This window comes from Botryllus schlosseri, chromosome 6, assembly GCF_051294905.1.
Source record: "Botryllus schlosseri isolate E-star chromosome 6, Bs_hap1, whole genome shotgun sequence".
Taxonomy (NCBI): Eukaryota; Metazoa; Chordata; class Ascidiacea; order Stolidobranchia; family Styelidae; genus Botryllus; species Botryllus schlosseri.
This window is the reverse complement of record NC_137241.1, coordinates 30664873-30680967: the sequence shown is the minus strand read 5'-3', so window position 1 is coordinate 30680967 and position 16095 is coordinate 30664873. Positions and strand designations below refer to the sequence as shown.

General features: G+C 41.9%; 1 protein-coding gene across 4 annotated transcripts in view; it reads left to right on the top strand.

The window, feature by feature from the left end:
* LOC145440625 (uncharacterized) overlaps nt 1–12034 on the top strand; it is a 35322-nt gene extending 23288 nt beyond the window's left edge. For 2 of the 4 annotated variants that reach the window (XM_080318309.1, XM_080318312.1), the window contains exons 15-30: nt 2475–2570; nt 2623–2741; nt 2800–2936; nt 2986–3138; nt 3201–3358; nt 3418–3477; nt 3968–4111; nt 6294–6400; nt 6460–6564; nt 6731–6947; nt 7610–7800; nt 8055–8143; nt 8203–8419; nt 8702–8839; nt 9172–9257; nt 11825–12034. In XM_080318309.1, coding sequence (XP_080174435.1) covers nt 2475–2570; nt 2623–2741; nt 2800–2936; nt 2986–3138; nt 3201–3358; nt 3418–3477; nt 3968–4111; nt 6294–6400; nt 6460–6564; nt 6731–6947; nt 7610–7800; nt 8055–8143; nt 8203–8419; nt 8702–8839; nt 9172–9257; nt 11825–11978 — 2171 coding nt within the window. In that variant the 3' untranslated portion in view covers nt 11979–12034. Of the gene's footprint in view, nt 1–2474; nt 2571–2622; nt 2742–2799; nt 2937–2985; nt 3139–3200; nt 3359–3417; nt 3478–3967; nt 4112–6293; nt 6401–6459; nt 6565–6730; nt 6948–7609; nt 7801–8054; nt 8144–8202; nt 8420–8701; nt 8840–9171; nt 9258–9468; nt 9679–11824 lie in introns of those variants that run through there. The other 2 variants (XM_080318311.1, XM_080318310.1) reach the window with 2 other exon arrangements.
* Nucleotides 12035–16095: the final 4061 nt, after the last annotated feature.

Here is a 16095-nt window from a genome sequence, read left to right as displayed (position 1 = left end):
GTGTCTACATTTTCTCGTGGTATTTCTTATTTTCTCTTTCGATTTGGAAAGAATCGACGGGAAAAGCTTACTCACAAGAAAGATCCATATTTCCTTCGGGGGATCTATTGAGAAGTTGATTTCCCTTGATTTGAAGAATTCTTCAACGGCGAGTTTAAATTTATTTCGATCAATTGGCACGGCACTGCCAAATCTGCCCCCGGACAGCATTTTTCCTTTACACAATATGGGGTCGATCCTCAGATGTTGGTTAATGCCCATCATTGATTAACACCTCCATTGGGTGAGCATTTCTATTACACCATAATAAGGGAGTTCGGTAGCATTGTTACAGGAGGTCAACGGGAGCTTTGTGACGGGTGATATATGGTTGGTATGTGACGGGTATAGGCCTACATACGTTAGGAATGTGACGGGTTTAGTTGTATATGGTAGGTATGTGACGGGTGGTCTTTTGCAGTCATCTAGCAGTTGCTGCCAACCTGAAACTTGAATGGCGGATTTGAGATTGTGTTATACCTTGCGTTCTCCCCTCCACATAAATACTTTATAACTGAAATGAGATGAGTACCGGCAGCATTTGATAGAGAGGTCACTATCGGTCATCTGAAAACAACCACTTGCAACGAAACTGAATTCTGCCAGCAAATAGATTTTACGCAAAAGTTGGTATTGGACTGCTTCAATGTGAAAGGTGTTCCATCACGAAATAGGTGACAACATTTGGTATGGTACACTTTAATAATATCAACTAACACTGTAACAAGTTTCAAGGTGGGCACTAAATGATTGACATGGTAAATCCGTCATTAAAGTAGACCACATATAAGTTGCGTGCTAGGCTAGCGCAAACATATTTCACGCAAAATTCGATGTTGGACAGCGTTGGCTTTGAATTTGTTCCATCAGGCGATGGGTGACGAAATTTGGCATGGTGCACCTTAATGATGTCAATAAACACTGTACCAATTTTCAAGGTGGGCACTCAATGATTGGCATGGTAATTACGTCATTGCAGTTGAGTACGTATAGTTGCGTGCTAGGCTACCGCAAAACTGATTTTACGCAAAATTCGATGTTGGAAAGCGTTGGTTTTGAAGTTGTTCCACCATGAGATGGGTGACAAAATTTTGTGTGGTACACCATAATGATGTCAGCTAACACTGTAACAAGTTTCAAGGTGGGCACTCAATGATTGGCATGGTAGTTCGGTCATATAAGTTTGAGTATCTATAGTGTGTAGTTGCGTGCTAAGTTACCGCAACACAGATTATACGCAAAAGTCGGTATTGTACTTGGTTAATTTTAATGGTGTTCCATCAGGAGATGGGTGACGAAATTTTGCATGGTACACCTTAATGATATTATCAAACAGTGTATCAAGTTTCAAGGTGGGCACTCTATGATTAAGCTAGAAATTCCTTTAACGAAAATGAGTATGATTAGCAGAGACGCAGTCTGATCTGGCATCTACTACACGGTATTGAAGCGCGTGAGTGTGCGCGCGTGCAATACTTTATTATTTTCCGAGGCTGGATTTCCGAGGCTGCGATCCCCTTTGGTATTATCCAACCATGACGCACCAAGACATACGAAGTTTCAGGCCATGTAACATGCGACTCCGAGAAGTGCGCCAGAACGAGAAAACCTTGGCGGAAAAGGGCTGCCTTAATGCGGACTGACTCGATATACATATATATTTAATTGTCCATAGGCGCCTAAATGGCTGGCGCCAAATGTTCCTGTCGTGGCAATCAGAACCCCACAAAAAATGCCATCTCGCAGAGAAAAATTAATTGCCAGTGCAGAAATACCAATTTGAAATCGTGTGCGTCTTATAGTTTAGGTCATATGGGCGATTTGAATATCTTTTGACCGAGCAGACAGGCCACGAAATGTCATTACGTAACGAAGTCATTATACCCATGGAACGAACCACTTCAAATCACATATCACATCACAAGAGTTTTGCTGCTGTCATACTGGAGCAAACAGTTAGCAGGTTGTCATTTTCCGACACCAGTCACGCTTGCTTATCACTCGTTGCATAGTACCGGTGAAGTGCTCCGCGGACATATCGTTAGGCAACTCCAATGGAATAATCTTGTCGTGGGGGCGAGCGAGGGAATGAGCGTTCTTTTTTGCGTCGACGCCTCGTGAAATCCAACCCGACGCGTCACTTTGGAAGAGCGCTGGAGTGGTTTCGCTTTCCAACGTCGACAGACGATGCGATGCAGTAACACCTGCTTAGGCCCCTTATCTGAGTAGCAAGGCGTACGATGGTTGTGTCCTGAAGATGAGTTTCTTCATCAGCAATTTCGCGTTAAGTAGTCACCATTTCCGCGCTCTTGATCCGGCTCACAGAGTTTCGATGCGGGGACGTTCTTCCGCTGCGGTTGCAACGTCTCGCCCTCACACAGAGTGCAATAAACACGCGCGTCTTCCCCGAGCGTGACAATGGCGGTATTGTTCAGGACGACGGCATCGGCGCTATTCCACGAGCACGGAGGAGAGTTCCGCGGGAGACGAGAAACGAGAGAAGCGACGTCACAGGAGGAAGAAATACGACGGTGAGATTTTCTCTCGTTTCGACGAACCGCGCCGCGACTTCTCTCGTTTCAGATTCGGATTCGGATTCGAGCGACGACAGCCGAGGCAGACGCGGGAAGAAGAAACGTCATCGACCGCGCCCTCCTTCCGCCTCCTCCTCCGACATGAGCTCGGAAGCGTCCAGCAACGCGGTGAGTGCCTTGGCCTACGTCACAGTGACGCGGCGGTGACGTTGCAGTTGCGTTGTAGTTGCGCGGCATGACGAAGGAGAAGAGGAGAGAGTACGAGCGGCGCAGGCGAGAGAAGCTGGAGCGGAAGGAAGAAAGGCGCGAGAGGCGGGAAGAATACGAGAGATACAAAGAGAAGAAGGAGAGGAAGAAGGAGAGGTGAGAGTCGTGCGAGTATTAGTTGCACAATCTCACCGACTCCTTGCAGACGCTCACGTCGAGAGAGAGGAGAGGAAGTTTCCTCCTCGTCTGAGAGCGAATGGGGCGACGGACGAACGGCGGTGAAGTACGGGAAGGGATCGAGGCGTCGTCACGACAGGAAGGACTCGGACGATTACAGAGAGATCGGATACGATGACCCGTGTGTATTGTCTGCCTTTGTTGCGCTTTGTTTGACCCTTTACTGTGAACCCTGTCCCGCAGCAACGATCCGTGGAAGAAGAAAGGTCGCAGACGCGGCAAGAAGAGCGAGCGAACGAGACGAGGCGCGGGATCTGACGCCGATTCTTCCGAGTCCGAATATTATGTCGACGAATCCGGGAAGATGAAAAAGAAGGAAAAGAAAAAGAGAGCGGCAAGAGGTCGGTTTAAGTTCCTTGATTCCGTGCATTCCAAACAATCGCCATTGTCGCGTTTTCAGACGGATCGGTTTCATCTCAGAGCGACGAGTCCATTTACGAGGACGTCTTCAATGACGACGGTGAGTCATTGCGGTCGTTTCTACTTGCTCGGGCTACCAGCACAAAAAATGTCCTTGCGATGCGAGCCCCTTTCACACGTGCTGAATAACGAAGCTCGTTGGAACATTTTCGAGCTGGCACTGCTTTCTCGTGTGGTCGTGTTTCCAGCTACGCCATGTGATGCTCTACCGCTAACTTTGAACAATTTGACTTTTCAAAAGTATAGAGTGCTTTTGGGATAGTTCCGAATCACTTTTGCACGTCGACGGGTTTCGCAATCTCGAAGTATCCCAAACTACTTGTAGCGTGCTTTTAACATTGCTCGGGTTTCAATATCTTAATGTCATGGATATCTTATTCAAACGTATCTAAAAGTTCTGTTCCCCCAAAAATCTCTTCAAAATGATATGAAGTACTATCAACCCATTGGGATGGTGAAGTCCAAGTGATATTTCGTTTCCGGCCTCCTCGCTTCGCGGCGTTACTTGTACTTGACCCTGTCTGCCCCAGGGACGGTTGTTCGGAAAAAGATTCGAATCCCGAAAGACAAAAAGAAGAAACAGCGCGTTTACAACGACGACGAATTGGACGAGGAGTCAGAATACGAATCCATCGACAGCGCGCAAGCGGACAAGCTGGTGGCGAGACAAATATGTGAGTAGAGCGCAGTGGGAGGCAGTTTTACGTTTTGCATTATTCCACGTATATGTTTCCTGCTGCGCTACTTCTTCAAGCGGCTATCATTTTATACTACTTCCATGTCTACTAACAGTTTTCATTTACACTAAACGCAGGACTAGAATATTTACCTTTACCTTACTTGGATACCGCTAGGCCTACTTCTACTTCTAATGAATAATTACTTTGACGAGCTCTGCTGATTTTTATATGTAAGCTGAGGCGGCCACTGTAGCCATCGTTGGTTTTCAAGTACAAGTACAGTTATAAGTCGCGATTTACCAAACAAATATGGTATTATGGGGTTAGTTTGCCGACAACTCAGAAACTGTTAAACAAAGGTAGTAGAGTCGACATCGTAACCACTCGAGTGGGCGCAGAAAAATTGCGCAATTCCAAATAATACAAGTACTAAAGTCCTCAATATTACTTATTCGAGTAAGGGAGATGTGGTACCGATGGATCACTGGGACCGAAAATACTTGAACAATTTTCCATGATAATTTCATGATTGCACTCCGTGACTTTGTCCACAATTACATGCTGACAGAATCTTTCTTCACATGCAAAAAAACTCGACCTGCGTGAGTTATGGGGTCTGTGACGAATGATTTACGTTTTAGGGGTTGTAAAGTAAATAGGGATCGATATTTGCATTTTTCTATATCACCTTTCAGACTAACAAACCCGCCATAATTTTTGATGTGAATTATAGGGCTTGTATCAGGGTATATAACGCCACATATTTTTTTAATCAATACCTAATAAGATCAGACAAAGTATAGTGTCATTGTTAAGTTTTATATTTGTATTCAATGATGATGCATCCCTTCTGAAACAAGAAATTCGTTCACCACTTGCATAAGCGCCTTTGCAATATTTCTCCGCAGGTTATGTGCTATCCATCGGTCAAAACAGACATGTAGGCTACGGCGGTTTCCTTCACAGTAAGTAAGCCAGTCATGCTTTAAGTTTGTGGGAAGTAGCCGCTGTTTGTTCATCATCATGTATCTAGTCACTGAACATGTCCTGCATCAATCTTAAATCATTATCTGCCAACCAACCTACAATGCGCTTACAGAATCACCGCCGTTAGTAGACTCCTTTAACAACTGATCAGCAAGCCACTGCCGTCGTGATCATTGAAGCATAGCTGATTAGCCAATCGAGAGCCGTGATTTCGTGATTACTAGTCTTGATTCCGTTCTATGGTCGCTAGCACGCCCACTCGTCGGTAGCTACTTTGAAACGCTTTGCGACAAATCTTAACGACGTTCCTGTGAGCTTATTCCAGGCTCATTGTTGTTTTTTATCAATAATCTATAGAATGAGACATTGATACCCATCATTCTTGAGATTTTCCAAATTTTGGACAACCCTAATATATATAGGCTGTAAATAACAGTTACATGTGGTGTTTTATCGCTAGTATACGACGTAGTTGCAAGTCAAAAAGTCCATTTGCGGGTAATATGTATGTGGCATTAGTTTTGTAAGTTTAGGCGTAAATCAAAACATGATTTTATGCCAACATTTGAGTTGATATAATCTATCTTATTCTTGAAGGTCGCGCCGAAACATTCTTCATTGGCTTGCTGTAGCTTAGCTTATAGTACACAACAAAACAAGTTAACAAATTCGAGATTTTGAGCGCATGTCTCATAGAGTCATAGGTCCCATGGTCGTGTGCCTTTGGACCCACCGGGTGGGGACCGATAACACGTTCGAGCAACAAATTTAAACGTTCATAAATATTTTTTGAATAGGCGCATATTCATGTAAATGTGCGCGATAGGTAGAGCTTGTATCGAAGTGTTGAGACAGCAAAAGATCTGCTATTCTCGGCTGAAGATTTGAGGGCCAGAAATCATTTTGCAATTTTTGATCCATCGGTACCACATCTCCCCTACTTTTCATAGCTGTCATTTTCAGCTTCTGCTTGAAATGGTTTTGACACTTCTCGGAATTTGTTACTACTTCTTGAGTAGCAACGCCGAATACTTTGGCCGTTTCTGTTTGCCGTAGAATTTAAGTGAAAACATCAACGCAATATGAATCCGGTTCAAAGGTTGTTAGTTCTAGATTTAGTTACGAGTTTTAAAAAGTGAGTAGTTCTACTACAAGTCTATCTAGATTTTAAACGAACATACTTTCTCAGACGACAAAGACGGCGAGGTGATTCGACTGACCCGCTCCGGACGTCGCATCAAGGACGGAAAGATCAGCAAAGAAGTCTTCGATCTCGAGAAGCACAAACAGAAGAAGGTAACTTCACGATGTTACGCTTGCTTATTGATCACGCGTTCTCTCGATTTCACGTTCAGGAGAAAAAGAAGCGAGAAAAGCAACTGGTCGAGAGGGGAGTCGAAGAAGAATACATCGAAGAGTTTATCGATGACGAGGGTCAAGTCGTGCGGGTCGTTAAGAAGGTAAAAATGATTGGTTCGCGATTAAATAGGGCGTGGAATTTAACAAGGTCTTACGTTTATATATACCGTCGGCAAAGTATTATAATATCCATGTAATATCAGGATGTTGATTTAACAATGTGACTATATATCTATGCTAATACAACTGTCTGGGATCTTTTTGCAGAGACTGAAAGGGCAGACCGCCCCTGGCCGGAGACCGACCACGCCTCTGACGGGCCCGCGTCGCGTCCAAGTCTTGTTTCTGAAAGGCGGCAAGCATCTGCAGAACCGTCTCAAGACTCTGCTGGAGAAATGCCCACTCAACGTATCCGGTCCCGGGAAGAGACAGCGGCCACTCAGCGCTGCCTCGGACGAATTCGCTCTGGATCTGGATGAAAGAGGTCCGTACTCAATGAGTTCCTTGACACACATTAATATCATCATCGATTCAACTGCTCACCTGTATATAGATTCGGAACGATATAGTCAACACTTGTCCTTAAGGCTGATTTAGGCTTTTCAAAATGATATTTCCGGTGTGAAATTATCCCATTATCAATTATGGAATAGCCCACCGTGAATATACTACGGCTTTGTTGCAATCCAAAATTTACTACTAAAACAACTTCGCTTCTACCAGCTAGAATTGAGCAAAATTTTTGATGAATCGCTTTTTTTAGACAACCTAGCAATATTATGGTGTAGCCAGTAAAATTATACTTGTTAAAATTTTTAAGTAACGAATCTCAAATTTCTGCTTTGCTTTCGCGTGCAGAAATTCAGTCAAATTAGATGTCAATTTCAAGGGGACTATGGCTAGTAAAATTTGAAATTTTCTAAAAGTTTTTTATAATAAATCTAAAATTTCCTACTCCTAACATATAACTTTCATAGGTTGAAATTGATACAAATTTGCCGTGCAGCGTTTTTTAACCTACCTAAAAATTTTATCAACTACTCAGTAAATTTTAAAACAAAAAGTTATTTTCGATCAACCGTACTGATCCTTTGCTCTTCCTCCCCGAGTTGTTCAACTCACAGAACTCTCTTCTTGTTGGTACAGAAAGCAAGATCGACTATTTGTCGCACTACCAGTTGGTGGATCCCAGCAGACTGGAGTCGTACGGCAAGGCGTTCGTGGTGGAGGATTCTGACGAGAACAACGTTCTATCCATGAACGAGACCAAGGTTGCCTTGGAAGGAATCCCTTCTCTGCAAGGGCTAGGAGCGAGACAGATGCATTACATACTCAAGGTCAGTGCTTTCACTAGTGACGAAGCATGCGCCAATCATAAAACGGCTCTTCGCTGCCATCGATCAATGACCCTCTATACAGACCAGGGGTTCCCGTAGGCATCCGCAAACTATAGTTTGTGGGTTCAATGCAATGTTCCCTCTATAATTTTTCACGAGTCTGCGCGCACTCACCAACTCCCTGCGTGGTGCCTTGGGCAACAGTGCGTAACGACAAAAAAAAGATTAAAAATCGTATCTCTGATTCCTCGCAGATTCTCGGCATCGACGACGCAACAGCGGTCACGTTCAAAATGTTTGCCGTCATCAGCGCTCTGTGCGAGAGACTGCTTCAAGTGATAGAGTAAGTTGCTGCCTGAGGGATGGATCTTACAATACAACCGTGTCTGCTTGCATTTATAGCGAGCAAACGAAGCAATGGATGGAGGTGGACGATTTGATGGATTTGGAAAGGAAATTGGAGCTCTACCGTCAAATGTTTTACTGGAACATCTGCTCGGAGAGGAGCGCAAACTACATCAAAGCCTCCTCGTTGCGTGTCGAATTGATCGCGGGTGGGGTCAGCAGAAGGCAAGAGGATGAAGTCATGGCCAAGATCGAAACCAACATTTACAGGGAGGTGGGCCCTACGTCGATGGATGACTGCTTAATGCTGTAGCTGAGAATTGTGTTGCCCTTCGGTCCTGGGCTGTTCAAAATAATCCTGCTAAAATCCAACTTTCAAAGCAAATTCCTAATCCGGATCCAGCTCGGCTACTTCGAAAATCGATGAAATCATGAAATCATGAATTCTTGGCCATCTCTGCTTTGGACTGGCCTTGCCTACCCATATTCCGTAGTCACTTTGGATCCAAAGCAAGACGGTCACTGCTGATACTCGACATTGTCGTTTCATTCTCAGGTTTCATTCATCGACTACATGGCGTTCGTTCCGTTGTTTCTGTGCGCGCACGAAAACATCATCGACAATCCACTGGATAATTCCAGAGACAAATTCAGAGGAGAAAAAGAATTCGTTTGCATTCCAGAGCGAGACTTGGTTCGTGAAATTCCGAGATTTCTTCGTCTTTGCTGAATAGATGACTGACGGCGATAAAGTGGAATATTGCTTTCGGGACTACATTCATTTCCGTATAGTTCATTAACTCGAATACTTGAGGAAGTAGTGTCAGTCGGCAGAATATTGTCAAAGTAGAAGTAAATATATATATATCAAATGTGAGAGAATCAAATAATGCAAACGGCTGCTTAGACAGAAACTGAAATCAATGAAAAATTTAGGATTATAATGAAACTCATGATGTCGGAATAAATATGACTTGTTTAATTTAATGAATATTGATTAAATAATAATGGAGATTTTCTTTTCAGGTTCCGCTTGGGCGTCCGATGACGCGAACAGCTGCGCTAGACATGAGATCAATCCCAATTCCGTACGTGTTCGAGAAGAGGCCCGGGTGAGTCTTGATGGAGCTCGTATGGGTAACATGTACAATATATGACATATGTAACATATGACATATACAACATATGACTTATGTAACACATTACATATATAACATCATACATATGTTGCATGTAACATATATAACATATCCGATCAGTACTCGGAAAATTGTGCTCGCCCCTGATTGTGCCGAAACGAGTCTGAAATCCAGTATTTTTCAGTTCGTCACCTAAAAAAAGGTTCAAATTGACTCTTCCGCGTCCACCAGCGGAAGAGATCGCGACTCCGGACTCATTTGCAACACCGGTTATGTCTCCGGTGCCTCCAAAAGCTAATCGCTTACGAGCGCTAAAGACCAGACTGGCGCGGGCGTGAAAATATTTGCAATTTTGTGGCTGTTTTGCTTTTTTAAGAAAAATCGTTTTTTCATATCGCGAGACTATTTTGTTGAGTCGCCAAGATCAGGAGAAAATTCGCTCGCTCGGGGCCTACGATATTTGAATGAATGAATATATGAATATCGTAGGCCCCGGCTCGCTATTTGTGAAAGCATGACACGACTACACATTAGGATTATTCAAAAATAACTCTTTTATGGAACTTCACTGGCTAGTTGATAGTATTGTGAGGTTGGCTAAAACACTACACATCAATCATCTATTTTTTCAAATTAAAATTATTCTACCCGAATATCTGCCCTTCTACGGGTTATAATTGAGGCAAATTTGTTACGCATCGTGTTTTAGACAGCCTAACAATTTTATGGAGTAGCCAGTCAAGTTTGAAAAAAAATGTTTCTGTATTAAATCTATAGTTAGACTCTTGTAGTTACGCTATACTACAGGTTGGAATTAAGCCAAATTTCACGTATAGCGATCTTTCAGTCAACCTATACAAATTTGATCCTATATAGCAATTAAAATTTCAAGAAATAAGTTTTTTCTAACAGCCCTGCGGAACATGCCTCCTATATGTCTCCTGCATGCGTCTTATACTCTGCCGATATGGTGCATCAACACGTATAGATAAATGGCTCAACATCGTTACATCACATGTATTATATGTATTCGTCTTGCTTTGCTACTACAATCTTTCTAGATGTCTAATATGATAGAGATGACAAATAATTTGGACAGAATTTCAATAGCTACACTGTAAATGAAAGCCATTTATATTTCGCCGATTTTCAGTCTATTCGCTTAGCGACAAGAGTGTGCATTGACACCCAACGGGTAGTAGCGTACACGAAAACGGAACCTCACTCATCAGAATTATATCGAGTCAATAAATCCTACGTACATCTGCCTGCATACCTTACTATGTCTCTTTACTTGCAAGCATCATTTGGATTAAAATGTTGTGCTTGATTTATACCGTGGTGTAAGTCTGAGGTAGAAGGTCCTGGTTTCGTGTAACACGGGTGTATATCTACAGCCTATATCGAAGGTGGTACCCAGGTGTGAATAGACAAAGACATATTTTTTTCGCTAAGAGTGTACCTACAGTAGGGTTGTTCAAAAATAACTTTTTTCCAAATTTCACCGGTTCACTTGACATCAAATTGCCAACAAGAGGACGATAACTGCAGATTGGGGGAAGATATGTCATGATTTTCAACAACCAACGGTGCTATTACTCGAGCGTCCCATTATTAGCCTATAGCCCTGACCAAAGTTCCTTTCATAACAATGACTGAAGGATAATAATTTGCTTCCAATTGAAAATAATGTCTATAAGTTCTAATTTGCATGGGATAGGAATATAGGAGTGCTTAAGACCAAATAATATGCTATCATATTATTACAACTAGAGTTACCATGACCTTATTTTAGTCAACCGACCACGAAGTGCAAAACATTTACCATTTTTTCAGGATTTTCCTCCGGTTTGGCAGGTCTGAAAATTTTGAAAAAGTGACCTCTTTTCAGATTTCCAAAATGTGGTAACCCTACACTAGACCTACAGAGCGTACGTAATATGTGCATCATTTAAATTTAGTCGCGTCCGCCCTGTGGTTGCCCTGATCGTATGAAAGTGAACTGTGTTCGGTACCATAACCAATAAGTGACAGGCCAACAAAGATTTTATGATGAGATGGCGTGATGATAAAAATGCGCCAACCCCTGAATCATGCAAGTCGGTAGATGTCACAATTAAGTTGGTCTGTCACTAGATTTGTCTGCAAAGCTCCAAAGATCGCGGTTTAGCAGTAAAGGTTGTCGTTGCTCTAGATGTATTGATGGAACGTATCAGACGAAACTAAAACAATATTTCCTTTCGTGAGACGAACACAATTCCAAATTCGCATTCGACGCGGGACTCATTATTTTCCTCTGGGGGTCTCATTTGAGACGTGCGGCCCAAGCTGCGGGAGCCGGTCATTTCGGAGCCTGGACCGTGGACATATCAATGTCGAACGTTTTGGCCAACATGCGACGGTTATTATATTTCAATGGTTTATCTCCGCAAATCCTTTTGGCAACGTATGCAATGCATATCGCATTGAGTCGCATGTTGCCGAACGCATGTCTCCATCGTGAAAATGCCCAGCGCCAAAATGCTGGTTCGTATAAAATATTCGTCACCTAGAAAAAGGTTCAAATTGACTCTCCCGCGTCCACCAGCGGAAGAGATCGCGACTCCGGACTCATTTGCAACACCGGTTATGTCTCCGGTGCCTCCAAAAGCTAATCGCTTACGAGCGCTAAAAACCAGACTGGCGCGGGCGTGAAAATTTTTGCAATTTTGTGGCTGTTTTGCTTTTTTAAGAAAAATCGTTTTTTCATATCGCGAGACTATTTTGTTGAGTCGCACAGATCAGGAGAAAATTCGCTCGCTATTCGTGAAAGCATCACACTTGACTACACATTAGGATTATTCAAAAATAACTCTTCTGGAACTTTACTGGCTAGTTGATAGTATTGTGAGGCTAAGACACTACACATCAATCATCTATTTTTTCAAATTAAAATTATTCTACCCGAATATCTGCCCTTCTATGCGGGTTATAATTGAGGCAAATTTGTTACGCATCGTGTTTTAGACAGCCTAACAATTTTATGGAGTAGCCAGTCAAGTTTGAAAAAAAATGTTTCTGTATTAAATCTATAGTTAAACTCTTGAAGTTACGCTACTACAGGTTAGAATTAAGCCAAATTTCATGTATAGCGATCTTTCAGTCAACCTATACAAATTTGATCCTATATAGCAATTAAAATTTCAAGAAATAAGTTTTTTTCTAACAGCCCTGCCCTAACATGCCTCCTATATGTCTCCTGCATGCGTCTTATACTCTGTCGATATGGTGCATCAACACGTATAGATAAATGGCTCAACATCGTTACATCACATGTATTATATGTATTCGTATTGCTTTTCTACTACAATCTTTCTAGGTGTCTTATTCTCGTGTAGCCCAATGCATCAAAACCAGGGATATCTAGAGTTGTATGGATATCGCTGAACAAAACTTTTTTGAGACGGACTTTCAGCATTCCCGTGGCCACTTACTGGCCACGGATAATTTCGTGGCCGGCCATGAAAAGTGCTATTCTGTGGCCGGCCATGGTGATTTTCATGGCCGGCCATGAAATTTCAGTATGGCGGGCCATGAAATTCCCATGGCCGGCCATGTCAAACTCATTCTCATGGCCGGCCATGACTAAATTTCATGGCCGGCCATAGCCAAATTTCATGGCCGGCTGCAATATATCAAGTTAGTATCACTGTATGTGGCCCAATCGTGGTCGAATGCAGGATCAATTATGTTCTATTATGGGCGTACAGTAAATAGAACTAGGTGAGAGCGAGAGTTTAGCTCAGTTTATATGCATTTTCACCCGAAATACCAGAAGAATAGCGATACAATGAAAATATGGGAAGAAGATCAAACGATCTGAGATCGTCTCTATATATCAATTAGAAACACAAAAAATGATGTAAAGAATGCATTAAAGAGGAGTATATCCGCTAAATGAAACAGGAAATAATGGTATTGAAAGATAGAGGCGATGAAGACATTATCAAAACTGGTACCTGATGATAAATGTTGATTTGTATCTTTTTTTTTATAGAAATAGACTAAATATTCGACTGAAACTCGTCACAGCTAATCGTATGCAACTGCATAGAATTGGAAAAAACAATGTATACCAAATATCCGTCAGAAAATCTCTATAAGTTCCCCAAAAGCAGCGAGATTCACATGACATTCTGTGGCCGGCCACAGAACAGATAAGAGCTCGCTGTGGCCGGTGCTTCCCCCGTTCTGATATTGATTTTCAACCGTAAGATGTGCAATGTGCATTGTGCAGTTGCGTTTGCAAATGCAATCGATTATATAGTTAGTTTTATTTTGTAAATATGCAAACCTACGATCAACAATATGATAATGATTAGGGCTGGGCCCAATGATTCGAGTACTCGAATCTGAATCGAGTATTAATTTTAATGATTAGTGTCGAGTAGTAAAAGATGATTTTTTCGAGTACTGAAATTATAAGCTTCTCGCCACTGAAAGTTAATTTATCAACGAGAATTATAGTTTCGATACTAATTTTCACTGGTGAAGCCTTGAAACCTTGATTGGCGGTATCGTAGTATACGAGACTTGGTACGAAGCTACGAAGGTTACTGGACGTAGCACATTTCCGAAGTCATGATTATCCCACAACATTGTCACCAAGTGGAATGAAATCGGTATGGTCGGAAAAATACCAAATTACACTGTATCATTTATGAGATGGATAAAAGGTATTATATTCCTTGTGGGGGCATAAACGGTACATATTTGATCTTTGACGTATTACATTCTTTTATGGCGTCATAACGAGTGATACTCGATTACTCGACTCGACTCGAAGCATATTACGTGATTCAGAATCGAATCACTCAGGTACTCGATTTTGCCCAGCCCTAATAATGATAAGGCCCTTCATTTTTCAACCATGTTTATCGTTTATGATGAGTCTGCGGTGCGAATAAGTAACAGTAATACATACATAAGTAATACAGTTTAAGGATGTTTGTAGGGGCAGTTTAAAATCTTTCGTGGATTGCCCTGATGAATTTATGAATAATACAATACTGTACTAGGAATCTGTCTTAATTCACTGTCGATTTTCGATTTACGCTTAAGTAGACTCGACTACATACCTCCTTGAATGCATAATCTGTTCCATCGAGATACTGGATCGGTCAATATGCCGTCATTTTACCTGTTTTCTTGTTTTCAATACTAAATACCGTAATGAAAGTACCCGAAAGAAATAATTACGGAATCAAAGAACCAAGAATATGTGGAAAATACTGTTTCAAGTTCCAGAAAAGCTGTGAAATCCACATTACATTCTGTGGCCGGCCACCAGAGATGAGCGGATTTGAAATTTCGATATCCTAATCCAATCCAAATCCGAACCTTCAAATCCAAATCCAAATCCTAGTCCATAACTTTTTCATATTCAAGTCCATGTCCAGTCCTAATCCGATTCCAACTGGAAATTCAGAAAAAATACTAATTTATGCATTGGAGGGATTCTAAAATTTTCTTTCACAACCAACGATTCACTTGATTCAAGATAACTCAGTAATCAGCATAGGTACATTAATAACTGATCTGAATAAAGTTTGTCGCCATTCGCCACACGACATTTCAATCTCCCAGAAAATAGGTAAATCCAATCCAAATCCTAATCCGTTCTGAAAAAAATGTCTAATCCAAATCCAATCCAAATCCGACAAAATTTCACAAATCCTGTTTTTTCAAAACCTAATCCTAATCCATGCTCATGCTCATCTCTGCCGGCCACAGAGCAGCTCGCTGTGGCCGGTGCTTCCCCCGATCTGATATGTCTTAGTTGCAAACAATTCCATAGTTTGTTATCTTTCGTATAGCTCAATAGCTGTGAATTGGATAATGCCAGGCTGATACAATCCTTCCTTTCTGTATCAGGTCTATGATGAGTCCGCGATATACGGTTATATACATATTTGATTATCGTACTGCTATACAATACATACGACGTTCGAGATCCTCAGCATCAATGGAGCTTGCACTCATTTGCACGATGAGAATTGTGTCGATGAATCTAAGAATATTTCTATGCTGTAGCAGCACGGGAACTTGACACACTGCAGATGTGCTGTAGATGTAGAATAAAGGCAACGATGTAGCCTAACCTACCGGTAATATTGGTGAAATGTGGGGCTTTGTTCCCAGAAATTTGATTTTGGTCACGTTTCCGATCCTATATAATTTGTATGTATAATGTATATTGTATATCCAACTAGGTGCCGTTCTTCCAGGTCGAAGCAAATAATGTACGAATGAGATGCATGTCGCAGTCACTAAAGATGCCGTGTATATGCCAAAGGATACTTGATTACTTGGCTGCAAGGATCGTTTTGTATCACATGCCGTTGTTAGATCAAGCTGCTAACCGATGTGGTAGGCATAGGACGTAAATGTGCCTGCTATATAATTAAAATACTGTTATAATAATAGATAACTTCAGATACTTTGCGTCATCTAAAGCAGCATCATCGATCGATGCGACATCAAATGCAGCGCCATCGATCTATGAAAAAATGCCCATGCCAAGCCTGCGAATTGACCAATAGGCATGATATATTTGTGGTTGATGGAGGGAACAATGTGCATTCAGCGAACAATCTTGATGACACAGACAAGTCCCAATCGTTCAATATAATTCGACATTTTAATGAAGTGCAAATACTTATCGCCGTGTAAAGTGTATCTGATCTCTCGTGCCCCTGCTGGGTGTTTTCTGGGAAAAGCATGTACTGGACACATTGCATTCATGCAACTACTTGTATATGAATTGTGAATG